Source organism: Seriola dumerili, unplaced genomic scaffold (genome assembly GCF_002260705.1).
Source record: "Seriola dumerili isolate Sdu_G_001 unplaced genomic scaffold, Sdu_1.0 BDQW01000169.1, whole genome shotgun sequence".
NCBI lineage: Eukaryota > Metazoa > Chordata > Actinopteri > Carangiformes > Carangidae > Seriola > Seriola dumerili.
Window position 1 is genome coordinate 4,238,796 of NW_019174424.1, and position 27,968 is coordinate 4,266,763.

At 46.2% G+C, this 27,968-nt stretch overlaps 1 protein-coding gene across 1 annotated transcript in view; it reads right to left on the reverse strand.

Annotated features, from left to right (window-relative positions):
- Nucleotides 1–26,198, reverse strand: part of LOC111227277 (BAH and coiled-coil domain-containing protein 1-like) — a 60,535-nt gene extending 34,337 nt beyond the window's left edge. The window contains exon 1 of the mRNA XM_022752709.1: nt 26,027–26,198. Within this exon, the coding sequence (XP_022608430.1) occupies nt 26,027–26,198 (172 nt within the window). The remainder of the gene's footprint in view (nt 1–26,026) is intronic.
- Between the last annotated feature and the right edge of the window lie 1,770 nt (nt 26,199–27,968).

Genomic DNA, 27,968 nt, shown 5'->3' on the forward strand with positions numbered 1-27,968 from the left:
ACAGACACACACACACACACACACACACACACACACGCACGCGCACACACACACACACACACACACTCCCCACATAGAAATAGGCATGGATACGCTTTCTCACACACACACAGACACACCTCTGTCACACTTTGCACCACAGCCCCAGACAGGTGGAAATCCCCCACAATCCCCAACCTTACAGAGTCCTACCTCGAAAACTACCTTAAAACCAGCCTGTGTGTGTGGGTGTGTTCACACGCTGCTCTATCACAAAGTCGTAGAAAAACAATTAATCACCTTAACAAGGCAATGTTAACACTGCAATGCAAAATAGACAATAGAAAATATAAAAAGAAATGTGATATGTTATGTTCCTCGTTTACCGATACCATTGTCCATTAACAATGCTGATAATCATCACGATGTTGAGCCCAGCATTGTGACCCCCTCCCCACCCCACCCCACCTCACTCCCCACAGTGAATGTATGTCCATTCTCATTTTACACCTGAAAATATCAAATGCCAGTGCTGTCCTTGAACACACTCCTATCTGATAAATCCATTCAGCGAATCAATGTGCAGTATTCAAGTCAGGTGATGCAACATGGCTGTGACTGTTCAGCAGGAGATTTGCTGTCTGAAAGGTAACTGCTGCGCTCAATTTTTCCTCAAAGTCATCTTTAAAGATGGATCATTTTGACAAAAACTGAAGAGTCTATGATGTTACCTACACCAGGACATAAAAAGATGAGGAAAGCTGAAACTTGTTCACATAACAAAGCAGGGGGAAAAGATCACATGATAGCGGTTGGGGAAAAGTTCCGTCCATTGTCTGTAAACACAAATTTAGAAAAGTTTTTTCCAGCATCTGCACCGTCTACTGAGGAGTTAACGGAACTAAACCGAGTGCTTTATTCCACAAGGGATAAAGTAAAACAGGACGCCACTCTTGTCTTACGTGGACATTATGCTGGTTAAATAGCAAAGACCTGAAGTAGACAGTCCAGCTGTATTGAATGTTGCTGAATGTCTATGATTATGTTGTGAACAATTGTTTTTTTAAAATTTCATTTAAATTGCAGTCTGTTAAGAACACACTTCCCTGATTACAATGAATTGTGGGAATACCCCCTCCCCCCACGATGTCATCGTCCATTGCGATATTTCACAGTAGAAACAGACCAACCCTATTTTTAACTATAAGTCAACTTTTTGAATCAAATGTTTTTTCTGATGTAGTACTACGGACAAAATACAGAACACAAACAAACAAACATCCACTTCCATTACAAACATTTGCAGGATAAAAGAGGACAGAAATAATGTGGAGTACTTTAAACGGCCTTCAGCCACGTAGGAATGGGTGCCATAGCAACATCGTACATGTCGGTGGGAGGCATTGTGAGTTAGCCTGATGACATACTACAGTATCCTTGCTTTGTGTCCCTTCCCCTCCATCCTTCTCCGCTGCCACCTCCTATCACCTCTGTCCGTGCGGAGCGCTCCTGGCACAGCACTGTGGAGTGCAGGGTGGGGGTCGGGGGCACTTGGGGGTGGATTATGGCCAGCGTGCTCGCCAGGCACACATCCAGCCCCCATCATCCAGACACCCAGGGCTCCTGTATGGCACCGCCCTCCACATTGCTCACAAGTCCGCCCCCCCCCTTCTGCGTGTCGCCCCCAGGAACCCCAGCTTTCCTCAGCGCCTCCGGCTCACATAAATCAGCTAATCCTCCTGCATTATTAACAGCCTCACCCCAGAGAGAGAGAGAGAGAGAGAGAGAGGGTGAGAGAGACATAGAGAGTGACAGGAAGAGGCCGCGAAGCCCCTCTTCACACACCAAGAGAGGAGAGAGCCTCTGCCAGGAAGACAAGGAGAGGAGAGGGACAATACATATAAAGGGGATGTCTAGATGTCAGGCAAGGAGATCTTTGAAATTTAAGCTGATGTTAGGGGAGGAGGGGGATTGAAGTAAGACTTTAGGATGGTCTGGGATCAACTCATACATGAAACCCTGCCCACAACACAACCAGATCAAGCCTCTAAGCATTCCAGTTTGGCCACAGGGGCTGGACTGGGAGAAGGGCTGACCACTGGTCCAATCTGAGCTGTAGCAGGTACAGAATAATAAACCAGTGGCCTTCACCTCTGTCACACCGTCTGTTTGCTGACTCCACAACCTGTCACTCACACTAAATGACCCCCTCCCTGTGTGTTGTGTGTAACGTTTGCCCCCTGCTCAGAAATATACTGTGCATGATGCTGCGCAAATGTCTGTCCTTCTCCGTGCTCAAACATTATCACACCACTACACTGCATGAGTACGATGCCCTCCCTGAACCCAGTGAAAGCGTAATGAATCAGAGGTGTTGGTGAAAAAGCACACAGGTTCTAAAAGTGGGCCGGTCTCCCTCAGTGTGAGGGCAGTTCCAATTTGGGTGCTAACCAAAGCAGTGCAGAACAAGTAGGGTGAAGGTCTGAGGAATGACAGCACTCACCATAGTCTTTTATTTAGCAGCTTATTAAATGGTGACATGGATCCAAGGGTTCTGCCATTGCTACCCCAGCTCCTTGTAAGTTGTCTTTTCTTTGCCTGCATTTTTTTTTCTTTTTTCTTTTTTTGTTGAAAACCCTGTTTATTTATTTCTCTGGTTCTTAAGAGGTGCTAGCAGTGCACTTGTATGGGCTCTTAAGAAAATCGGGTCATGTGCATCCTAATCGGCACCGATCCCTGACAGCGATGAAGATTAATCCTATTAGAGAATTAAAGGAGAGGGGAGCACTGGGATGGGGGAACCCCACCTCCTTCCCTGACATCTAAACATCCCACCCTGACACCCTCACTCAAAAAGTTGCCTTCAAATGGGTTCAAATGTACAAACAAACAGAAATATTGCACAACCTCTGGAGGTGGAGGTGTTAACTAGTGCTACTGTTTCGCTCCGGCGTGGGTGTGTAGGGTGAAGGAGTCCAGTTTGTGCACAATAACACAAATGCACACACATACACATACACATACACAAACACAAACACACACACTAATGTGGGCCCAAGCAGAGGCCCCCCTGGATGGCACGGAGTGAGCAGCAGGCGGAGAGGCGGAGCAGGGAGAAGAAGGCCCAGTTGTCATGGGAACGAAAGAGAAACAGCGCTCGAGGCAAGGAGGCTCAATGCTAGCCATTACAACAGCAGTGGGCAGATGCAGTTGGTCAGTGTGCTGCTCAGCAACAACAGCCCTCCCATCCTACCTTGAAACCGCACCCAAGCAACTGTTCAGTTTGTAAAAACACACACACACACACACACACACACACACACACACACACACACACACACACCTTCCCCCAGGATTTAATCTGGTTTCACTTGTTAGGCTGCTGGGGGCGGAGGGTGTCATAATCTTTGCCCTGTTTGGGTCACTAATCTGCTCTGATGAGTGCCCCTACACATTTATGTAACTGGAGGATCAGTAGTTGTTTGGTGTCTTAAACAAGGAATTATACAATAATGGGATGTAAAGGGATTCATCTTAGTGTGAGCCAAGTAGTGATGGGAAAAAAAAAAAGCTGAGAAGACAACAAGCACCCACCCACAACACGTTGTTCTTTTGAATGCTGGGAATCAGATCAAAATTTCCTCCTAGAGAAATACACACCCATTCACACGCACTTGTGTGCTTGAGCATGGCGGCACATACACACACATGCACACACACACACACAAAAGCACATATCTACGACTATACCTATTGTCTAAGAGAAGATAAAGTACAATTATTTCACCATGCATCATATTTCCCTGTCTGCTCTTGAAAAATGAGCCATGGTAGTCTTCAGCTCTTTGTCTTATCTGCAGACGGCAGCCCGGAGGGACGGATGGACGTGTCGTCTAGACAAGGACACCAGACAGAAAACAAGAGATGAGAGTGATGGTGACAAGAGAAGAAGAGAGACAGAGAGAAAATTGCAGGTGTGACTGCATCAACCTGCTCTCCACAGCTCAATGATCAGCAAGCGCCAGAGAGGGGAGGATAGAAGAAGAAATGCTAGGAGATAGAAAAACACACACACACACACACACACACACACACACACACACAGACACACTAGTTTATAAGACCTCCTGTCACAGAAGGAGTCAGTGAGCACAAGGCAGCTGAGGTTGCACAGTCAGCGGTCAGTGCCATGTGGCAGCCAGGCTCTGTAGCTCTTCACAACGCACCCTGAATGATTACAGCTCGCATACTCTCCCTCTGTCACGTCCCATGGCAAAACACACTCCCTTCCTTCTTGTTTCAAATAAATTAAATCAGTATCATCAAGAGTTAGATGATCAAACAGAAAACAAGAAACATTTAGTAGTCCCAAGGGCTGTTTAAATCCAGCGGCTAGTAGCAGTAGCTGTTGCTGGCACTGCTTTAACTCTCTGACACAGTAAGACAAGAGACCGGGACATGTCTTATAAGATTTAAAAATTACTGATTTCAAGTTTTCTTATTCAAGAATCTCTGTACTGTAAGTCTTAGTTTGGCTCTTTAACACTTGACAAATATAAGATTTCTAAAAGCAGGAGAGACAGCAGGATGAAGAAATAGACATCTGAATGTTTACTTACCAAGTAAAAACATATTGAGCAGGATGTCTGTTGGTAAGAGAGTTTCACTACCACTTCAGTGTCTCTCTCATCAGACTTTCCTACCGATGCAGTTCCATGTTCTGCCCAAGGAATTCAGACGCCCAAGAAGAAGCCAGCCAGACTTTCCACACACATATTCACTCATAAACACACAACTAAGTTTTCAGACCCTTTCCAGTAACATAGGGGAAACTGGATTGGATTGGGCAACTGTACACACCAGCGGCCCCAGACAGACTGCACACACTACCCTGAAGGGCCACTGACTAACCCAGCGCCTACTTCCTCACAATAAAACACAGAAGGAATTTCAAATGGCTACTAAAGTGGGGGGATTTCCTTCAAACAGTCAAAGTCATCTTGAAAACATTAGCGCAACTGGTAGCCAAATTCCTCCTCACTTCGGAAACAACTGTAGCAAGAGTGGGTTTTTTTTTGTTGTTGTTTTGTTTTGGTTGCTTGCCCCCCCTGCTTTACAAACTCCTTCCCTGACTTTATCCTTTTGCATTAGTGGGTGGTTGGATGGTGGGGCTGAGGGAGTGGGCCCCCCTACAACTGTAGTAGGAGGCTGGTCTGATCAGAAGCAGAAGTGTGTGTGTGTGTGTGTGTGTGTGTGTGTGTGTGTGTGTGTGTGTGTGTGTGTGTGTGTGTGTGTGAGTGAGAGAGAGAGAGAAAGAGAAAGACAGAAAGCAGGCGGTCCAGTCCTGGAGCTGGGCCCAGTGCAGGGGTGGGGGAAAGTGGCAGCAGCGCACGCCTCCGACACTCTCCACACTGCGTGCCTGTGGAGTGAGTTTAGTGGATGTGGTCAGTGCGGGGGTGGGAGAAGTGGAAAAGGAAGAAGAGAAGCTGTTGGAAGAATGGATGGAGGAAGAGAGTGAGAGAGATTGCCTGCACTACAAGGCAACATCCAGAGGAGGGGTAAGGGGCGAGAGTTTAGACTAGTAGTGGAGATAAGGGTGCGAGGAAGTGTGAGAAACTTTGAGAGCGAAAGAGCAGCAGAGAGTGTGTGGGAGTGTGTGTTGCCGAGCATATGCGAGCCTCTGTGTGTGTGTGTGTGTGTGATTGTGTGTGTATGTGAGATTGTGTGTGTGCGTATGGTGGTCGTCTCGCTGAAGTTGACAGCCCATGTTTGCAGAGTGGCTTCGTGGTCAGCCACTCGCTCGCGATTGAAGTGAAGGCAGGGTAAAAGGGATTCTGGGAATTTTTTCAGAGAAGTGCTATGCAAATAAAATTGGCTCAGGGAGGTCAACCAAAGCACACCGCCCACTTCACCCAGCTGTTTATACAATATACAAGTTGACATGATAGGGATAAGAGAATTCGAATCCTAAACAAATTAGTCCAACTGGCTTGTCCCAGTTTGGCAGGGAGCCTGAAAACAACAATGGATCCACACAGGCCGTGATGCTACAGAGAAAACAGATAGGAGAAAATGTCTCTGAGGGATGTTTTGTTCTAGTTGAGGTGGAGCAGTGTCAAAGAACATGCACACATCCCACCAATATATGTTTCTCTTCGTCTATTCTCTTCCTCACCATCTTTCGTTATTTGTACACAAATCGGCAAAAACATCTCTCACGGCAAAACAAGTGTAACGCGTGTCCCACTACCTGGCCAGCCTGCAGTAGAGTTCCTGCTGAAGAGGCCTTTTATGGGCACAGTAAATAAAGAGCTGGACACACAGACCCAGTGCAGCTATTTGTTGAGGAGCAGGCCAGGAAGTGTGTCATTTAAAAAACAATAAGACCTCTAACTGTCAAAGTAAGAGCTGGCTAAAGGCTTGAGCAGTGTGGGTGAAGGCCACAGGGTAAGAAGAAGACACAATAAGGGTGAGGAGGTAAAAGATAAAGCACAAGTTGAACGTTACTGTTAGACTCGGAAGGAAGCTGGACATAAAGTCGCTAATGGTTAGACTACTGGCTAAGGTAAAGGTCTGGACTTGTCATTTGGACCTGTGCTTAGGTGTCCTCGCTGTGATCCGTGTGAAAGTGCAGTGGTGTGCTGAGTCACTGGCCTCATCTGTGGAGAACAGGGAGGCATTCCAGGCTGGGACACAAGAGGTGGGAGGATGGATTTGAAACAGCAACAGGACCAGGCCAGGACAAATGAGCTCAAGGCCCATTACCTTCCTTTTATACCCACCCACACATGCACACTCACATTCCCTACACCCACAACACAGATTTAATAGGACATACAAGAAAAAGCAGCGTCACAACACAAAATCACTAAACTGCACTCTTGGTTTCTGTCATTGTGTCCTTTCGCTGAGAGCTTAAATGTTCATGATGTAACAGGAAGTGCACATTACTCCAGACCAGTGCAGTTTTGCTTGGACTGGCCGCTCATTATGGAGTGTTTTCTCTCCAAGCACCACCTTGTTATTTCCATCAGCATTTTACTTTATTAAATCTCCCTCCACGCTACCCGCTATAGCAGCCATTTTTCTGTCTCTTGGTTCAGATAAAATGCAAGTGTTTCTTATGGAATGGCCAATAAAGGCTCGACATTTTGCTGATAGCTTGCAGGGGCCACAAGCACTTTGTTCTTTGTATACAGGGAACCTACACACTCCTCAAGGAGAATCATTTGTTATCTGTGCAAACTTCGGTGAGTGTGCTTGTTAACTGACCCATTGTTACATGGGAGCATTTCAGGGCCGTTTGTTGCGTCCCGGCTCTTTATTCCTGAGGCGTGAAATTGTGATTACCATAGTGGGGCTCATCCATCTCATTCTTTCATCCACACTCTCTCTCACATACACACACACACACACACACACACACACACACACACTCACACTCACACTCTCACACACACACACACACACACACACACTCAACATCCGCATTTTTATTTTGCTTTCTCTCTTTCTCTTCCCTTCACTCGTCGTATCAGTCTCATGACACACATACACACACACACACACACACACACACACACACACACACACACACGAATACACACACACACACACACGAATACACATACAGCAACACACCCAAACACACAAAGAGCCGCCCACAGCTGCGTCAGGCCATCTCTCTAACAATCCAATCTGTTTTCTTTCCCATGATGTTTCCCATTGGCACAGAGAGGAGAAAATCAGATTTACTCCCCCACAGGGCCCATGCAGTTCCACTGATATGGAAAATGATTTCAGTGCTGCTTGAGCCCATAAACATTATTTTGGTCTCCCCTGTTAATGACACATTTCTTCCCAGCATTGTGAATCTCACAGAGGAAGAGATGAGTGTAAGGGGGTGAAGAAGGGAGGAGGAGGAAGAGAGGAAGGGGGGAGGAATCCTCCAGGGCCTCACATAACAACAGGGGAGTCCTTCACCCCTCAAACTGCATCCTCCTGACATCCTAGACTTCTCTCACCCTCTTCCTCATCTACACACATATACCCACACACAAACATAGAGACACACACGTACAGCTAATCAACCATGCAGGAACTTAAATTGTCACAGCCTTCAAATAAAGCCCAAAAAAAAAAAAAAATCAGAGCACAAAGATATCCCCGCTGGAGAAGGAGCAGAGTCAAAGAGGGATTTCTCACCTCTCTCTCTCTCTATCTAGCTGTCAGCCTGATTCCAAACACACTGCATTTGGCTTCAGGGCTCAAAGCAGCCCCCCTACAATTGTGTCATACAGCCCACATATCTTTTATTGGTGGTAGCAGACAATATAGCACCACTCCCCCCTCCTCGTCCTCCTCCTCTTGAACACAGGGATAAAATTTGTACTTTTAGTGGTAAGTTACAAACACTTTCTGCCCCAGGCATATTGTCAACGAGAGGAGCACGCCGTAGCCTCCAGTCCTAAACACAAGCCATTTAATATGATGGTGTTAAAAAGAGACTCTAACAGGCCAATAGCGAGGCACTAAACCTCCCATTTGGCATCCATTAAAACCCATCTGCAGGACCAAATACGAGGGGGCGAACAGGAAACGGCCATGTTCAATATGACTTAAAACTGTCCTCCACTTTTGAACATTCTCTTACAGGTCTCTCAAACTCCAGATCCAAAAATAGGATTTTCATGGTTCTCCTGTTCCACTGGAAACATCACATGGAATGCTCTGGATCTGGTTTGCTTTACAGCTGATGACTGATCTGTCTAAATCCATTGGTTTTATGTTTTGGCCATGGGAATGGATGGGTGACTAACGGCGGCTTGCGTGCCATGTTTCAGCCAACGCAGCCAAAGCTCAGCCAGCCAGGTCACGGACACAGACATGCCTGGTAGTGGGAAAAAGACAGATTAAAACAAGTGCTCAGCACTATTCTCTCTAATTAGTCCCCTGTTAACTTTTGAACTTAATTGGTTAATTGAGATGTGGTTAGACTGGGCAGGTTTCCCCTCCCTCAGGGTGACCATACGGCTCCAGTATTTCAGCCTGGCACTGCCTGGCACAGGAGGTGGTTGCCTCTCTCTCACTCTCTCCCTTTCTCTCTCTCTCTCTTTTTGAGCATCCCACCGCTCTAGTGACGAGGAGTAATGATGCCGCACAGGAGGCAGTAAAACTGTGTTTTGTGAGTGTGTTTTAGCAGAGATTGTACCCATGCACTGCACATATGCTTGTGCCACATCAAAGCAGCTCTTTGACAACCCGGTCCTGGGTGGTCTAAACCTCTCTTCTCTCAACCAGCAGTGCTGGATAGATAGGCTTTGGAAAAGTGGAGTGTGGATGTGGGAGGATGTTACCTCACCACAGGCGAGTGTGTTCTGTTGAACTCAGAAGTCAGTTTGCTTTGGAGGAAACATGAACAGTGCAAGGAGGGAGAATAAAAGTGTGGTGCAATACATACACAGATAAACACACACACACAACGCCATAGGCGTCACATTGCTTGAGTCTCCCCATCTCTGGATGTATAATGATACCCACAACACCACATAAATCTGCAAGCAGCTCGATTCATTGGGGCAGATTTTGCCTGCTGTCTTCCCTTTTTCACTTTCATCCCCTCTTCTCCCTTTGCTCCTTTGAGCCCCATCAGTCATTCCCCTTCTCAGTTTTCCCTTTCCGTCCTCACACCCTCTCCATCATCCCTCCATCGCTCTCCCTCCTTCCCCCTGCTGCTCAGCTCCATATTTCTGTCCTCCCTCATCACCTCGCTCTCTTCCCTCAGTTGCCGTCATCCACATGCTTCAAAATGGAAACACTTTCTCTTCATTTTTTGGGTTTTTAAAAACCGCTTTCCCGCCCACTCCCTCGTCCCATTTGCGCTCTGTTTCTCTGCTCTCATTCGTCCATCAGTTTTCCTGAAGCCTAGGAGGGTAATGAACGTCTTGTTTTATGGGGAGTCACAGGTTGGCCCCTCCCTCTGTCAGAACCGCCCATAAATCAGCATCCTAGCATTCAATTGGCAACCAGTGCTTGTCGGAATGTCCTGTTCTCTCTTGACCTCCCATCCTCTCTTCTTCCAACTGTGGCCCAGCGCCTCCTTTAGGTCGTGCAGAGCAGCGCTAGGCTTGATGGGCCTGGTTGTAGAGACTGCATTGCTGCCGTCCTTTGAGTTCTCTTGGATTGGCCTGTAATATGATAAAGTCCTGGAGTGATGCGTGTGAGAGAAACAGAAGGCAGCTCCCTGCTCTGGCTTCTCTCCGTCTGATGTATCCTGTCAGAGGCGCAGAGACAGAACAGTGCAGATAACGGAGCAGAGAGCCGCCGTGCCAGCCAGCCAGCCCAAGGTCTTTCTACAGCCCTGAATATAATTTCCCATTGGTTCACAGGGAGAAACAAAGGAGAAATGTTTAATTCTTGCTGTGCTGGCCAAGACAAATGTAAGCATTTTTGTTCTGATAACCTACAGACATGGGGAGGGGTGAACCTAGGTAGCCAAGGCCAAACGATATACAGTATTTCCTTGTAAAGAACATGCTGTACAATCATGTGTTGTTGGAAACCTTCTTAGCCATAAGGACAGCACTCCAGTTAGCCTGTACAGATAACCACCTTCTTTCCCACTGTAGCAGACCACAATTTCAAGTGCACACAAGGTCAGCCAAATCACACAGTAAATTCTTTTATGAAACGCATCTGACAAACTGGGTTTTAAAGTTGAGTTATGTCTCCTGACCGCTGACACTGGTCATCCATGGAATGCCGCTGCCGGGGCCTGCTCAACATCTGCAGCAACACACTTGAGCAGAGATGAGTAAAATTAAGAGCATTTCCTGCAATCTGTACAGAGGAGGGGAGGTCATCTTCACCCGAAAATGAACAGATGAAGTGTAACATAGAGCAGGACAGCCATAAAAAAGAAGCCTCTCCTCTCCTCTGCTCCACTGAGTAGAAAAAGAGCACAATCCAAAGGTCAAACCAGGGAGACGGGTGGGGTGGGGTGGGGGTGGGGGTGTGGGGGTTGGGTTTGGGGTTGGGGGGGGGGGGGGGGGGGTGGTATCATCTTGATCAACTGCTCATGGCTTGTCTGTCTGGTTGGCTGGCTGCATCACTACCACTGCGGTCGTCTATCTCCTTTGCAATGATCACATCTAGTCAGCTGGACAGGTGGGCGGGCTGGACGGTAACGTGCCCCCACAGCCCCCCACTCCCACTCCCACCCCACACACACAAACACACACAAACACACATAGTATTTGTCTGCAGGTCATATTCAGAAATGGCAGAGAGGAGGAGGGAGGCCTAGTGGGGTTACAAGAGGCTTGCAGCATCTGATCGAAGTTAACAGATGTGTTGCAGCTGCTCGTTTTGTTTGCCACAGCACATCCTCAACCACACACACACAGACACACACAGACACACACACACACACACACACACACAGATACACATACAATGAATAGACACACAAAAAATACCACTAGTTTATATGTACATGTAAGCAGGATGAAAATTAAAATCATATATTTTCTGACCGGCCATGCTAAACAGTACTACTGGCAGTGTTTTGGATCTCAAATAAAAACCTTACATCCCAGAGTAACCATTAAACGACTTTGAACAGTGTGCCTATGAGAGCACATGTTGGCTTTTCTTATTTTTCTTTAATATATGCTTAGGTCTGCCGGCCATAAAACATGTCAGCGCCTACCCGTTGGGCCAGAAAGCCTCAAGCTATGTGACGGGCCTGACCAGTGAAATGATTTGGGGAATCTGTGGAGGGAAGACAGCGAGTCACGGTCGTGGAGTTAAAGAGAGGAAGCACAAGAGAGAGGCAGCGCAGAGAAACCTCAGCTGGGTGTCCTCATATCCACGGGAGAGCAACAGCTTTCAGCAGGTTATCACAACGCCAGTGCAAGCAAGCCGAGCTCAGACTAGATCTGGCGGGGGCCATGATGGAGAGAAAGGGGGAGGCAGAGGTGGGGAGGACACAAAGAGACAGGGAAGGAAAATAAAGAAGAGTTATTAGGGTGATGTGAGGCAATGAAGGGAAGAAGGCCTAGTGAAATGTTTTGACACAGAAAAATAGCAAATGTGACACAGGTACTTAAACAAAGGTTTGAAAAGCAAACCACTGCCGTCTTTCTCTCTGTGCCCTCTCTCTCCCTTGTTATCTTTCTTTTCTCTCTGCTCCGCTTGACACACGCTCGCACAAGTGATAGTTGCAGCTGCAACTTCCACAAACCGCTCATTCACTTAAGCCCAAGGACTGCGGCGCTCGTCTCATGACTGTCAGACTGGCCTTCATTGCTTGCCAGGTTGAGCAGTGTGTTGAGCTGAATCCAGGTCCTTTACCCAGATTACTGCAACCCTAAACACCCCATTATTTTCATGAAGTGCATGATTAGCCTGCACTGGGGCCACAACTTGATTATACTACTGCTGCGTAGTCCTGTTTTATCAGTTATGCATTGTTTTGTGCGATATAGATGCCGGCATCGGTGGCGGCAGCTTTGACTTGTAGCACCATGCGACACATTCCCTCACAGCCAGTGTGTGTGTGTGTGTGGGTGTGTGGGTGTTGGAGAGTGTGGTTTCTATCTCCTTACTGAATTTGTTCTGGCACAGTGTTCTATTGTGGGGCTGGGCTTTGCACTCCTCAGATAAGAGAGCAGTTATGTCAACACTGGGTGCTGTGAAGGAGCCGCCTGGTCGTGTTGACATTCTACAACACTGCTTATTTACTCTGACCACAGAGTTCAGCCATCATCTAGCCTCTTATGCACTAATGACCAGAGGCCTCTTGAGGTGGAGCCCCCTCCTGGCTCTGGTCGGTACTGGCTGTCTGTTTGTAAAGTGAGAAGAAAGATGAGGGGGTGGGGTTAACTAATGGCTTTGAATAACCCTCAGTTTAAAGCAGACTGCCAACAGATTCAGAAAAAAGGTTGACAAATGCTTCTAACAACACACACAACCCCTGGTAGATTCAGGCAGCATGAGTCTGCATATTGAGCTGAGCTGAGCAGCCCTATCAGTAAAGAGCCAGTGGAGCAATCCATGCATAATTAGGGAAGGGGGGAGGGGGTTAATTGACTTCTTTGAGAAAGATCCTGATTTCTATCAGCCAGTCCCATAATCATGTGAGCCAGGGCTCTCATTAAGGCCCCTCCCTCATTTATCTCTCTTCCCCTCTAACCCTTTACTCTCTCCCTCTCTCCCTCCCTCCCTCCCTCCCTCCTCCTCCCACTTTGAAAAAGGGTGAAACCCCAACCTCTCCTGCTGTGTCCTCAGCAGGCCAGGAAATGGGTGAGGCAGATTTATAGCTAGCACCTGAGTGAGGTGCACCCTGGCACATAAACACACGATGAATGAGTTCACACGCGCACACACACACACACACACACACACACACACACACACACACACACACACACACACACACACACACACACACACACACACACACACACACAAAAAGGCTCCAGACTGCAGTTGACCTGACTGTGACCCCAGTGCGGTAATGCACTGGCTAGCAGGTATTAGCAGCAAACCTGTGTGTATGTGTCCCTGTGGCAATAAATGCTCTGCACAGGCAGACACAGTGTTGCACAGAAGATTCAGACACAATGTTTTTTTTTTCTATTCCATTTCCAACAATAACACTCAAACTACAGGGACAGCAGCGTAACACCCATTGAATTATTTACTGGCAGAAAGTATACACTAATGACACGCATCTTTACCACAAACAAACTACATTATGATGGGATGTCAACACGTCAGTGTAATGTATAACTATGGATATTTACTAAAACATATCCGCTAAGACTAAGATTTTTGTTCAGCATTGGTTTTAACCAGAGAGAAACCAGCTCCCTCCTGGCTGCTTCCCTTTCTCCTCCCTTCCTCCCTTATTCTCTCTTCCTCTCCATTCCTTGGAAGCGCTGGGAGATTTGGGGGAAAGCTGAATTCCACTGAGAGAGAGAGAGTGAGAGAGAGAGAAAAAAAAGGATGACGTGGAGAAAAGAGATGAAAAGTGACAAATGAGAGATTTCCTTCACAAGCCCATAAATCAGCAGACGCGGGCAGGGGCAGTATGAGGCCTCCCTCAAAAAGCCAAACTTTTTTTCCTTTCACAGCCTGCGCTAACCACCCCTCTCTCTTTACATGCACGCAAACACACACACACACACACACACACACACACACACACACACCCCGACACAAACATATGTGCAGGCTCACATACACAAGAATGCAAACTTTATCCCTTCCACTGTGCACACTCTCCCAGATGGTGTGTGCTGGAATGGCATCCCCAATGCTCTCCACCAATCTGGTTGTGGCGCAGCGGCCTGGCTGACTGGCACAGAAGCACGTCTCATAAAATCACTTACAGTTAAGAGTGGCGCAGGCTTCAAAGCAGCACGCCTTCAAACCAGCCCTGTTAAAGGGTCCAAGCACGCGTGCTGAAATAAATCCTGCCCATTCTGTCACATAAAACACACAGGGTGGAGGGGCTGGGGGGCGGGGGAGGGTACAGCTGCTGCGACAGGTAAGCGCGACAGACAGACGAGGGAAGACAAGGGAAATGAGCTCTTCAGAGCATTTCCTCTATGTGCACAGTGGGGCGCCACATGCTGGGCAGGGATATGGGAGAGCAGAGGCACCCTGCTGGGTTTCGGAGGTATCTACTGCAGTTGGTGGGGATGAAAAGGAGTTAGCAATGGGAACAAGCGTCAGCAGGCCCATTTTTCAGCTCCAATGTGTTAGTGCGAGTGAATGTGGACCATCGTTGGACGTGAGATTAAATAGCACTGCCGTTAGACTGGACATATGTGCTCTGTGTAGGGAAGGCGGCGACTACAGCCTGGTGGTTGGAGAGCTGGGAAGTGGCGAGAAACTTGAGCCCCGTGCAGGACGGTCCCAGAGACTGGCGGATTGATGGAGATCCAAAAGGACTTAGGATCTGCTTTCATTCTGAATGTTCACCATCTGCTTGGCTGGAAAGAGAACCTACAAAGCTGGAGAAAACTCTGTCAACTGACAGATGAGACAGTAAGCGTAAAAGTGTGTGTATGTGTGTTGTGTACTTGTGTAGACAGTGTGTCAGTATTGATCCTCAAAGCAGCTCCACTTTCTGAAAGAAGATCTGTCAAATGGGGATACACACATTTACCCACACACACCAAAAAGAAAAAAAAAAAAGGGATTCATACGTTGGGGACCATACAGCTGACATAAAATTATTTCTCTAACATAACAGACATCTGCAGCAACCATCATATGTTCCAGTTTGCCCAACCATCCTCTCCTTCGCACACAGCTGCATAGTTTACCACCACACCGGAGGTATTGATCCATCCAGTTTCCATGTGTGCAGACGGCTCTGGTCTGGTAAAGCCTTGTTACCATGGATGACCACTTCTCTCCTCATACTTCAATGCTCTGTCACACATTAGCCGGGAAAGTACAGATATTCCACATCAACCAAAATAAACCAAACACATGTTTTGTTTTGTTTCCTAACAACCGCACGCAAATCCACATGTACAATCAGGTCCATTTCTGATCCTTGAGCAGCCATGGTCCACTGCTGACCTCCAAAAGCCCTCACTGCTTGGAAATGCATTCCCTTGAATAGTCCTTAACACACTCCAGCATCTGTTTATGACCACAGACTAACCCAGGATGTAATCAACAGAGATTCACACAGTGAAATTTGTGTTAGTGTTTTGAAAGTTCTCCCTGACCTGCTGACCCCTGGAGATACCACAGTGATATCTGTATTCCTTCTGTCTAGTTAAAAAGAGAGATAACACGGGCCTAATGGCCTGATGAAGAAACAGCAGATACACTCCCATAACTGTCACCCCATATGCTGGGAATGCGATGTGATTTACAGCAGTTGCCAGCAAAACAGTAAACCACAGCTTCTTGCAAACGGGGGCGTCGGCACACCTGAGAACAAGCTGTTCCGCAAGCAAAAAAAATGAGTAATTAAAATTATGGGGTGAAAAATGAACACAGCTTCTCAGATCTCTTACCTGCTTATTTATGCAAAAGACTCGCAGTATAATGCCGCATAAATCCATCGTTGTGTGTTATTATTCTGATTGCTGTCACAGATATATCGGCTAATCAGTGTTGTAACTGAAGCAGGTGGATTTACTACATCCCCCAACAGCCTCGTGCAGAAAGTGGAGGAGAGAGAAGGGCTGAGGCTGAATTAGGCACCTGCATCAGCCCCCCGTCCACCCCCACATGCTGCCCTCTCAGCTGTCTGCCACTCTTGTTTCCGCTCTCACTCCTTTTATAAAATCTCTCCACCACACAGCTCCTTTGATTGCTCTTTCCCGTGGGCATACACACACTCACGGATACAACATATGTGTACACAAAAACTCAAACACACAAAAACACACTTCCTCCGTACTGTTCGGAGACAGTTGCGCCAGCTGAGTTTTGATTTGGGAAGAAAAGTTGCCTCCACTACAAATAATGACAGGCACTCAAGAAACAAGCAGAACACAGTTATCACACACAGAACACACACAGACCCACACACGTATATGCAAGCAAAACTCATGCAAAAAACACAAAAAAACCCCACTTAAAATCAAGTTTAATCACAAATACACACAGGCAGACACCCACACACACACGTGTGTCCACACACCCTCCCATTATGCTGTATAACCAAAAGGCATTCAGCCATTTCAGCAGCATTCTGAGAGCCAGCCAAGTGAGAGGTCTGTCAGTGCATTAGCCAGCATGTAATCATAGCCCAACCTCACTGCAATTAGAAGTGGTTCTAATTCTTCACTGGAAACACTGCCTTCTCCCACCACTAATAGTTTACTTTACTCCAACAGCTGACAGACCCAGCCCTGCCTCCCCACCTCGGCTCCCTAAACATACTCACACACACTTACACACTCACAGAGACACACCCGCAGCTGCAGCTTGTCTGTCAGCATGGGAGATCAAAATGGATCCTGGGAATAGTCCCCTGCCGTGTCCCACTTGTGCCACATCACTCCCATGAGTCTTTAGGCTGTGCCACAGTTCACCTGTGCCGTGGAGCTCTGTGAGTAAAGGCCTCGTCTTTGCCATCCCTCTCCACTGCCTTCAAGAAAGAAAAAAAATCTCCCGTTTTACCAAACATGACAGAGAGAAATGACAGTGAAATCATGAAACAATTGCAAAAATAAAAACGCGCGAGTTCGTAAAAGGTTCTCCGTAGATGAGGCAGGCGTGTGAGGGGAGGGCGGCGAGATAGCGCCGGGGAAACATTAGCTAATGAAGACTGAGGAAGAGGGAGCGCTCACTATACTGATGGTATTGCTATTAGCCTGTGAGCCGGTGCACTTGGGTGTCACTTCAAAGCATTCTCCACTATTAATCAGAGGCTATCCAACCCTCCAGCAAGGGCCCCGCTGGCTGTGCTGCTAACTACCCCCCTCAACATCAACACAATGGAGCCATCATTACGGCCGTTACGCTACGCCTCGGCCAGACAGCGCACCTTTATCTCGGTATATAAGTTACATACTCATGGCCAATTAATTTACCTGCCATGTCTCAGAATAAAGGGGGTGGCGTGGGGGGGTGGGGGTGGGGGGGTGGCCATGGAGTGTATGTAAGCACACGCTGCCATTATGTAGTGGTTTATGTATTTGGGTGGGGGATGGGCAGCACCTGGCTCAGGTTGCATCCAGCAAGCTGTGCACTGCATTTGGCCTTGGGGGGGCCCTTTGTGAAAACACCTGCAAGAGGCTGCAACCTGTCTGGCCCAGACCCGCAGCCCCATCCCTGCCTTGCTCTGGCTCTCACCTGGCATCACAGGCGGCCCAGCGTCTCCCTCAACAAACTCACCGGCCCCCCACCTCTCCAGGCAACCCTGCAGCCACTCAGCTGGATATCAGCCACCAAGCTTGAGGATTAACTACCGAACTGGCCCTGTCTCTTTAATACTAGATACATTTTATACAACGCTAATCCCCAAGATCAACTCTTTCTTCCTTTTGTTTTGACTGTTGTGATGGACAGCACTTTCCACCGGGTCGAAGCAAGAGCCGGCGGGGCAGGGGCGAAGAAATTATTCTCTTTTTATCGGGGTGATTGTCAACTGAACGTATCAGTGAGACTAATGGGGGAAATACATTGCCTTGTTTGCAGTTGCTCGCTTCTCGTAAATTTGCACATTCATGTTACATGAGGATGAGAGGGCTTACAATACAAGACACTCTGCCCCTCCCCCTCTGTCTCCTGCTGTACTGTACTGAGAGCCTGCAGACTGTAGCAGCGCTGAGGGGATGAGATAACCGTTCACCATTGTGAGAAAAGGCTGTCAAAGCTTTGTTTTTTTTCCCCTCGCTCACTTCTCTCCCTCCCTCCCTCCCTCTCTCTCTCCCTCTCTCTCTCTCCCTGGTAAGAATATAAAAAAGCTAGAGCAGCGGTTGCAGAAATAGTCCTGTTTCTATAATTAGATGTAAACAGACGAACCAGACTCTCAAGCTTGCTCTGTCCCACTGGCCCCACAGCCTCCTGGGAAGCAAGATGTGTGAGTGTGTATGACGTGTGAGTGTTTGAGTGCGTGTGCACGTGTGTTTGTGTGCGCCTTTGTATGCGTCTGCTTGCAATGCACCAGTAAGTGTATGACAGCATGTGACAGTGTGCATCTAGTCTCTAGTCTGTCGTTCTCCTCTCTTTCTCTCCGTCTGTCTCCCTCTTTCTCCTGCAAACACACAAACTCACTCAGTCCCCCTCCCCCACATTCACCAGAGGGCAGGTCAGTGGCCGTGCATGGCAAGCAGAGAAAGCTAATGCATGCAGCACCAGCAGACAAGCACACATCTGTTGCTGAGGAGCCAGTCATTTGCCCCAGATCCTCAGGACACATACAGTATCAGAGAGAGGAGGCAGTGTAGCCTAGTGGTCACACCAGGCAGAGGGGACCAAATAAAAAAAAAAAAAAAAAATCCAGAACAAGGCAGTGGGGGCAGAGAGGGACCAGTCTGAGAAACATCGAGGACAATAAATGTAAAAGAGAAGGGGGGAGGTAGGAGCTGGGTGGTGGGGGTGGGGGGGTGTGGACAGGGTAGAGACATGGATCATCAAAGAGAGAACATGTAGACATGAAAGAATCTGTGGTGTAAAACAAGTGATTTGACAAAAAAAAAAAAAAAAAAGCTGAAGGGGAGGGAGAGAGTGGGATTTTGTTCTAATCAGTGTCAGAAGGAGCACAAGAAATCCCTGCAAGAGAGAGAGCAAGAGAGAGGAAGAAAAATAAGAAAGAGAGAGAGCAACAAGTCCCCTTTGGATTGAGGACTAGGCAGCTGGTTGGATGGTCCCAAGAGACTTATTAAAATGGAATTCCTGATGCTAATCTTTGTTTTCTCACAAAAGGGCTGACACATCCTTGAGAGGCATACTGCATGTATATTTAATGGCAAATCTCTGCATATATTTAGCAGCACACCTCATTGTTTGGTACTGTGTGCGTGTCACCACCGCCCGCTGCTCCGCTGACAGTCACCGAATTGTGGCCCATTATTTGAGTTTATCTGCCCTCACTCCTGGCCCTCCACCACATACCATCTACATTTATGGATCATAGTCAGCCAATTGAAATGGGGAAGCACAAGAATGCAGAGAATATGCAATAACAATAAACAAACAGGAGCAGAAAGGAAGCGCTGCACAGGAACAACTGCTGTGTTGTATAATTGTTTCCCTTTCAAAATGAATCCCGTACATTAACAACATGTTAGTGCGGCAGCAGAAACTTCAACTTGTTCTTTGTAGAATTCTTTTTTTGCAGAACTGGACAGGCACCATGCACGCTAAACTGAACGTCGTCTGACAGATAAAAAAAAATTGGGATTTTTCGTCACCGCTCGTAAGTGTAGAGAAAGAGCGCACCATTAGCGCAGCCCCACTGGTTGCTGTAGACGCAACACAAAGTGGAACTGCCACACAAGCTGCATCTTGAGCATGAAATCTTGCGAGGAACACAAGCGGCAGATCCAGCAGGGACAGACTCAGACGTTAGAGGGTTAACAATGCACCTGTCTAGGCCTCACAGCCAACCACAGGGTGCCTCGGCTGTAGTTGGAGGATGGGTGGGTGGGTGTGTGTGTGTGTGTGTGTGTGGGGGGGGGGGGGGGGTGTCTGGGGAACACAGCCCAGGATTCACACACATGCATGCAAAAACCCACCCACCCAAACATAACCACACACACAGGCTCATACACTCATGTGCATAGAGTATTGTCACTGACCACAAATCTGCCAACAACAATAGGGCAACGGCCCTTTTTTGTTCTTTTCACTGGACGATTACAATAATAAAATTGAAATTAAAAAACAAGTAATCTGGATTTTCTGCTTGAGCCGTTAATAATGTCTAACAGCTGTCACATGCAATACAGCCATGCGCTGAGGTGGGCCTGGGGCTGCCTGATGAGAAGCAGCCTGATACTGGGAGAGGGAGGGAGATTGAGGGGGGAAGAGAGACAGAAAGGGAGAGAAAAAGAGCAAAGCAGGGAGGAAAGATCCAAATCACAAACAAAACAGCAGTGGTTGACTTTGGGCAAATGTATCAGTCTATTCAATCTCGCAACAATATATTTTCAGTCCAGCTATTCTTTTTTTTTTTTTTTTTTGAAGTTTTTGTGTGTGTGTTCGTCATGGGAAGTGAACAAAAGACTTCCATAGCCTTGTTGGATTCTCAATGCAGCTTCTCACTTCCTCATGTTGAGTGTAAAAATAGATGGGAAGGTTCTGAAATCCTATGCCCCGAAATCCGATACAGGAAGGTATTACCCTGCCCGTCGCTCTCACCCGTGGGTCTCCTTTGTGTTTGTCCTGTGTACACGCCCCATGCTTGAGGCGAGGGCTCTGTGGCACCATGCCACACGGTGTAGTGTGGGTGGCGGTCTGTTTGAAGAGCCCGTCTCTGAGGCAGCATGGCCACTCGCTAGCCAAAATCCTCTTGGCTTTTTTTTGTTTGTTTTTTTGGTCCACTCAGCTCAAGCCTCCAGTTTCTGTGGACAGTTTTGATGATGACCAGAGAATTGCAAAGAAAAAAGAGCTGATTCAATGTTATCTGACATGAAATCTGTCACTTCAGTTACCTGAGTGTAATGAATTCCAGATGCTGGTTACTGGACACCTGGTATGATGGTGATCCAACAGTGACAATAAATGTTAAGGGAAAGTCTTAGGGTTGCCGGAGTTTTAATGATGCTTTACTCAAAACATAGTAAGCACACGTGACCAAAAGTATTTGCAAATATGGAAGGGACTACCCTCTCTAAGACAGTCCACTGCCCTTGCAAGTCATTTGGGCCTCCAGTGGGAGTGTCAGGGGAAGGTGACAGATGGTGGCAGCATCGGGCAAGGTGCTATTTCAGCCAGGTGTAGGATGCCAAGTAACACCTCCACTATTCATGGGGACTCCTGTGACATTGCGTCTGAACCGTGTCATCTCACAACAGTCCACAAACGAGCCCGACAACAGGCCAAGGTTCTTGCTCTGTTTTGCAGAGCTGGAGCAAAAGCGGGAACGAGCGAGCGAGCGAGTGCGCGAGGCCGAAGCCAAATGCAACTTGGCCTAAGACCCACGTTCTGTCACTGTACTTCCACCACAGCGGCTCCTGGATACAAGAAGCCCTTTAATGTGATATTTAAGATGGGTTATTGAAGATGTCAGTTTTCTTTTCACTCAGGTAAGTCTCACCTTATGAATTCCTCTCAACAAATCCCCCAAAATTTGTTAGATTTAGAAAGAAAGGACTGGCACTGGCTTTCAGTGGGGCTGGGTGCTGTGCTGCTGAATAATTACGCTGAGCATGCAACACACTCCAGTCACCGCTCTCGTCTGGGGTCAACAAGGACCGAGGAGGGGGGGTAAAAGCAAAGTTGAGCCGGGTACGAACTGTGAGTGCTCACAACACAAGAGCTACAAGGCCAAGAAGAAGAAGAAGCCTCCCTTCACACAAACAACCCTCACCCACTCACTGAGGTTTATTCTTTTAAAGACCCTGGTTGTAACCAGCTCTTTGCTAACTCCACCAAACACCTGTGTTTGTCTTTGAAGCGTCTTCCCAACAACCACAGACCCATGGGATATTCCAGCAATGACACGTTCAATAAAAGTCTCAGTAAAGTTATTTATTCCCCTTTGGAAAAAAAGGGAGAAGGCAGACAGCACAGCTAACCTTTGAAGGGGGAAGCTGTTCGGATATCCAGCTAGGACATAAAAACCAAGGGAATGCCAGGGACATCCTACCAGAAAACAATAAAGGGGGTGGAAGGGACTGTTTTTTATCTTTAACAGCAGCCGTAAAACACACACAAAGCTGGGGTCTGCAACAATGGCCCAGGGCAGGGGAGGGTGGCTAAAACAGAAGTGGCAGGAAGACCACCGCTTCCCAGACAGAAGGGTCTTCCTGCTGGAAAGAAAGGAGACGGAGAAATGGAGGGGAGGAGAGAGAGCGCAGCTTATGGAAAGGGAGACAGAGGAGATGTAAAGGAAGGGGAGGCCGAGTGAGAGAGATGACACAAATATGACCTTTGATTACATGGGGTGTTTAGAGCAGAGCTCAGCCATGGACAGCCCCTGAACCCCCCTGCTGCTTTCACACAGCCACACCTCAGCCAGAGCACACTAATCAGAACAATATGGCTGAAAGATGAGCCCCCAGCCATAAATGCCAGCAGTAAAGACAGCTCCACTGTGTCTCCTGCTCTGACACTATCCAACATCTGAATCCCGGGCCTCACAGCCAAGTGAGGACTGTCTCCAACCCTGCGCCAGAGCCAGCAGAAGATAAAATTACTATTTCAAAGTCCTTGTAAATGAACTGCTTGAATTAAACCACATTAGATGTGTTAACAGGTCTGTGTCTCAGTAAGCACAGAGAGGGAGAGAAGTTGCTCCAATGTCACATTCCCAGAGCACAGTGCAAGTGTAAACTATAAATCGACCACCTGACATGCATTACAAATGACTGGCTTGTAGTAGGTGAAGATGGACAGAGGCAAATGCACACTGACAGAATCTCCACCGGTGCTGAGTAACATGGTTCAGTGGACAAGAAGGTAGGAGTGTATGTTTGCGTCTGTTGTTGCTTGTTTGTAACCAAACTCACCAGTCTGTGCAAAAGAGAGAAAAGAAATTTCACCCCAAAAAAATATGTTGAAATTCTGTAACCCGGCAAGGAACAATGCCAAGGGAGGGTGTTGCAACCGCCATCACTCTTTTCAGCAGTGAGGGTGACGGGAGCGCTCACAATAAATACCTCTGCAAAGTCAGAGGAGCCCTTTCAAGGAGCCACATCAGAAACCTGCCTCTGAATGCATTTTTACATCAACCCTGAAATATTCATGCTCTTTGTAAAGTATTCATGTGAACCAGTGTGCAAGTTAGTCCCCAGGGGGAAAGTGCAGAGAAACTGGAGGGATCCAATACACTCAGCAAACAACATGCTCAGTTGTGCTAATGTTGCTAGCATACGGGACACTTGAACGGACACTAATGACCTGCCCTGTCAAGATGAACAACAGTCTGGAGCCAGTTTGGTCAGAAAACCTACGAGCATTTGACTGTTCTCACACACTATGACTGGCCTGAAAAAAAAACAAAAAAACATTAACAGTTAAGAACTAAATGCAGTGTAAAAAAAAAAAAACTTAATTAGTTTTTGCTTATATTAAATTTTAACCTAATGAATGAAAATAGCTTTCAAAAGTTTTTTTTTCCTTGTCTAAAATAGATTATAAATTTACATTGTGTACTGTTTTGATGAATTACCATCTTAAGAATATATGCCATGAATAATTGTGAATTATGCTTCATGTCTCATCCACCTATTTGCATTATGACATGCTTGACATTTTCAAATATTATTAAAATAATAAATCAAAGCTCGTACATCGGCACAGTGCAATAACTAAATAATTCTAACGGATCAAATCTATCAAAAGCCTGAGATGTAAAGAATTAACTCGTTTTCCAAATCTTGAGGATATTAGATAGACTTCTCTCCAGTCACACCCATGTGTAACGGATGAGACTGGGGGAGAACAATAAACCACCTGTGCTGCTCATTGAACAGTGATGACATTTGGAGGGTAGGTCTTCATGTTGGTGCAGCACAGTACTACAAAAGAAACACCAAATCTGGTTGGCACCTGTACCCTGTAGCCAGCATTAGCCTTCATGCTCTCAAAACATGTAAAAGAAAAAAAAAAACATACGGACCCAGGCACTGTGTATGTGTGTGTATGTGTGTGTGTGTGTGTGTGTGTGTGTGTGTGTGTGTGAGTACTGCCAAAAGCAAACATGAATGGTGGGAGATGAATGGTGAACAGCGCCCATGAATTCTCCTGAATGACTAATTATACCTCATGTTTAGCACGATTCTGCAAATGAATTCAGAATCTTTCAGAAACACAATGAATTTGAAAATATCTTTGATTTGCCTGCCACAATACTGCCTACAGTAGATCAGTTTAATAAGATATTAAAAAAACAGAAATAAACAAACACACAAACAAATAAATAAATAAAATGTTGAAAACAAAACAAAAAAACAGTGATACTGTATTTAACAACCTACAACAACCACCTACGCATAGCCCACAGAATTCAGTCATAAATTTAGCTGATATACGTTATATAAAAATAACTTTAAAGAGCTGCATTTTCTTTGCTTTCCGATGACCCCGGGTTCAACAGCTGCTGCATCATAAACATGTGTTTTTTTTTTGGAAGCCATGTTAACATATTTTCAAAGGAGATTGTTTCAGAGGTTTGAGTGTTTGATGCAATAAATATGCAGCTGATGTCACTTATTCAAAAACCTCTTTTGTTTCACATAGGTGGACAAAACAAAACCACAGCAGTATATTGTGATTCAGCCCATCACAACATCTGTGCATTTTTTGTTATCTTTTCCTGACAATACATTTTGGAGAGGCTTTGATTAGATGCAATTCAAAATCTACATAGAGTAGCTCATATGGCTCAAAAATAATCATAAATGAAGAAAAGCTAAATATTATAAAGGCTTTTTCTTATTTTTTTTATTTTATTTTGGAGGGTATTAGACTGCATTGGACTGTACAGGTGTTTCTTTTATTGTGTCTACATCCTGTTTTCAAAATAAATCAGCTGCTGTGGGTTATTCTGTTCAGCAGTCTTTATGTTGACTTGGCCATCATGTTTGTAAACGTACACATTTGGGTACACAAGATACCCAAGTCACTTGTTAAACCTGATGCTCGCACTGTGAACACATTTGCACCCCGACACTTTGAAGCTCCAGTGCAGGAGGAGGATTTTCTAGTATTGCTCTTCTTCCTACATCCTCCATACTCTGCTCTAACCCATGCAGACCTGCTCATCCAGCTTCTTCGTGTGATTGCTTATGGCTCCGGGGTTTTTGGTTAAGTGATGGCATCGGTGTGACACTTGTCAATTTAACGTGAAATGACAAAATCTCATTTCAGATTCAGCTCCACAGCCAGTGGGAAACCAGTGCCAGTGTGCTCTGTCCAACTCCCCTACGTACAAACTAAAACAGATCTTAAATGCCATTTTTAAATACCATGGCATTTACCCAACTTATCAAATGGCTATTTGTTTAACTAAGATGCCTTTATTACCTTTGAGATATTTGAGTTATAAATGTTGATTCAGCTTAATCAAAATTCCTGATCGCAGGCCTAGTGTAAATCAAATTTCACCTGATTTATTCGCTGATATTTGAATAGTGAAACTCTGTCAACAGCCACACCTGAGCAACCGTTTATATAAACCGAGGAGCCTCGTCTATTCTTTCTCTTTTGTGCAAAAAATAATCAGCTTTGTTCTACACCACACATGCAGGCCATAGCCTGTGCACGCTGATAAATGCACAGGCTTAACAACAGCCAGCGTTGAGACAGACAAATGTTGCAGCTATGGGAACAAAAAAACATTTCAGTAGCTGCATTTTTGTGTGACAAAACCCTCCACCGTAGATGTTTGACTAACCTGAGTGAGGAGCCATTGGTATGTGCGAGGGGTAGTATTTCCCCGGCGGGAAGGGACCGGCGTGCTGTACAGAGCTGTGGCCCGAGGGAGCGATCCGAGAGGCGGCTCGGTGCACCAGGGCGCCCCGCTCTGATAGGAGGTGCGCCGGAGCAGCGAAATCCCGTCCTTCCATTCCGAAGAATGTTGAGTAATCCGAATTCCGGATGGGGCAGGTCAGGAAAATCAAATGCAACCCATATAATAATCCTTTCCTTCAGATCTATGTGTTGCATTCAGTCGATCGCAGGCTTCTCCAGCCAAAAACGTAGCCCCCGATCATCTTTCCTGTCAAAGGAGAAATTCAAAGCACTTTTCATTATCAAGAAAAATGAAGAAGCCCAGTTAAGAATCACACGGTGCAGAATACTGACATTGCATTTGGCCTATATTCCTTTAAAAATGTCAGAGAAAACACATCATTAGTACCGCTCCATTGACTTTTGTTGTAGCAGGCTACCTCTCTTCTCATGTCAAGGTTTCTTGTGCAAATAGCTGAAATCACCCTCCTCGACCTAAAACTGATGCTGCAAAATAAGTCACCGCAGATACGAACGACCATCGAGGCGTCCACGAGCCCACTGAGCCAGGCTCAGCCTCAGCTCTTATTGATCAGCCTGGGATATAGGCCTGATATGCATCATATGGAGAAGAGCACTTCATATTCCACAGACACATGCACAACGATCACACTGGCACAGTTTAGGTCTCTATATTTCTATTTAATAATGTTCATGATATATTTTATCCAAACAGTTAATTCAACTACAACCACGTCAGCAGCTGTCACTCTCTCCCAAAAGCATGGTAAGCATATTAACATGCAATATTTATTTATTTTAATGAAATCGTGATAACTGCAACAATCTAAAAATGTTAGAGGAGGATGTGTGCTGTCCCTGTTTGGGTGGGATAAAATGATGGAAGCCTACACAGCTTACATCTCAAGGTGAACAACGCTGCCTGCGTTCTCCTGCTCGTCCTTTTGTTTCGGACTGATACAGGCGTTTTTCTTCCTATCACCTCCATCCAGCTCTCATCACACCTCACGTTATATTTTCACATTTTGCAGTGCAGTGATCTGATCTATAAAATGACATAAATACCAGAATATCTTATGTTTGCACCATCTGCAAACTATAAAAAATAACCCAGTTTATAATAAATCTGGTAATTGATTTAAAAACAATGAACCTTGCATCAAGAAATTCGCTGAACCCTCAGGTACAAGGACCCTGTGCTGTCCGTTCACAAAGTTTGGAAACAAATCATAAAGTAGAAGACCTGATATTTAAAAAAAGAATATAATTAAAATACCGCTTCATAACAGAGATGCATCAGCTCCTGCAGACATGGACTCTCTCTCTCTCTCTCTCTCTCTCTCCTTCTGTGTGTTTGTGTGTGTGAGTGTGTGGCTGTGAGTGTGAGTGTGCGCGCGCCCGTGAATGAGTGTGTGTCTGTGCATGTGAATAACTGCACTCTCACTGTCTTCATCTGCCTTGACCTATTTCAGGTCAGGTAATCAAATGGAGTAGTAAATACATTATAGGCTACATCCTCTGCCATGCCACAAAAATAGCATTATTTAGTCAAGATGGGGGGGGGGGGTCATTGAAAAAACATGTAATTTCACTGTAAAAATATATGTTTTTGTCTTTACAACAGTCATCTAAACGTGACAGCTCATTTCTGTGTGTCAGTGATGGCTTTGATTAATTAAAAAAATAAAAGCAGGCTAGCAGAGGGCAGCTTAATTTTATAGTTCAAATAAATAAATAAATACTACATGGTTGAATTTTCTTAACACAGTAGGGTGTGTGTGTGGTTTTCTATTATAAACTCTCAGTTTGGGGTCATTACAGGGTTTCTTGAGAGGATTGAAGAGAGTCCCCAGCAAGATAAAAGC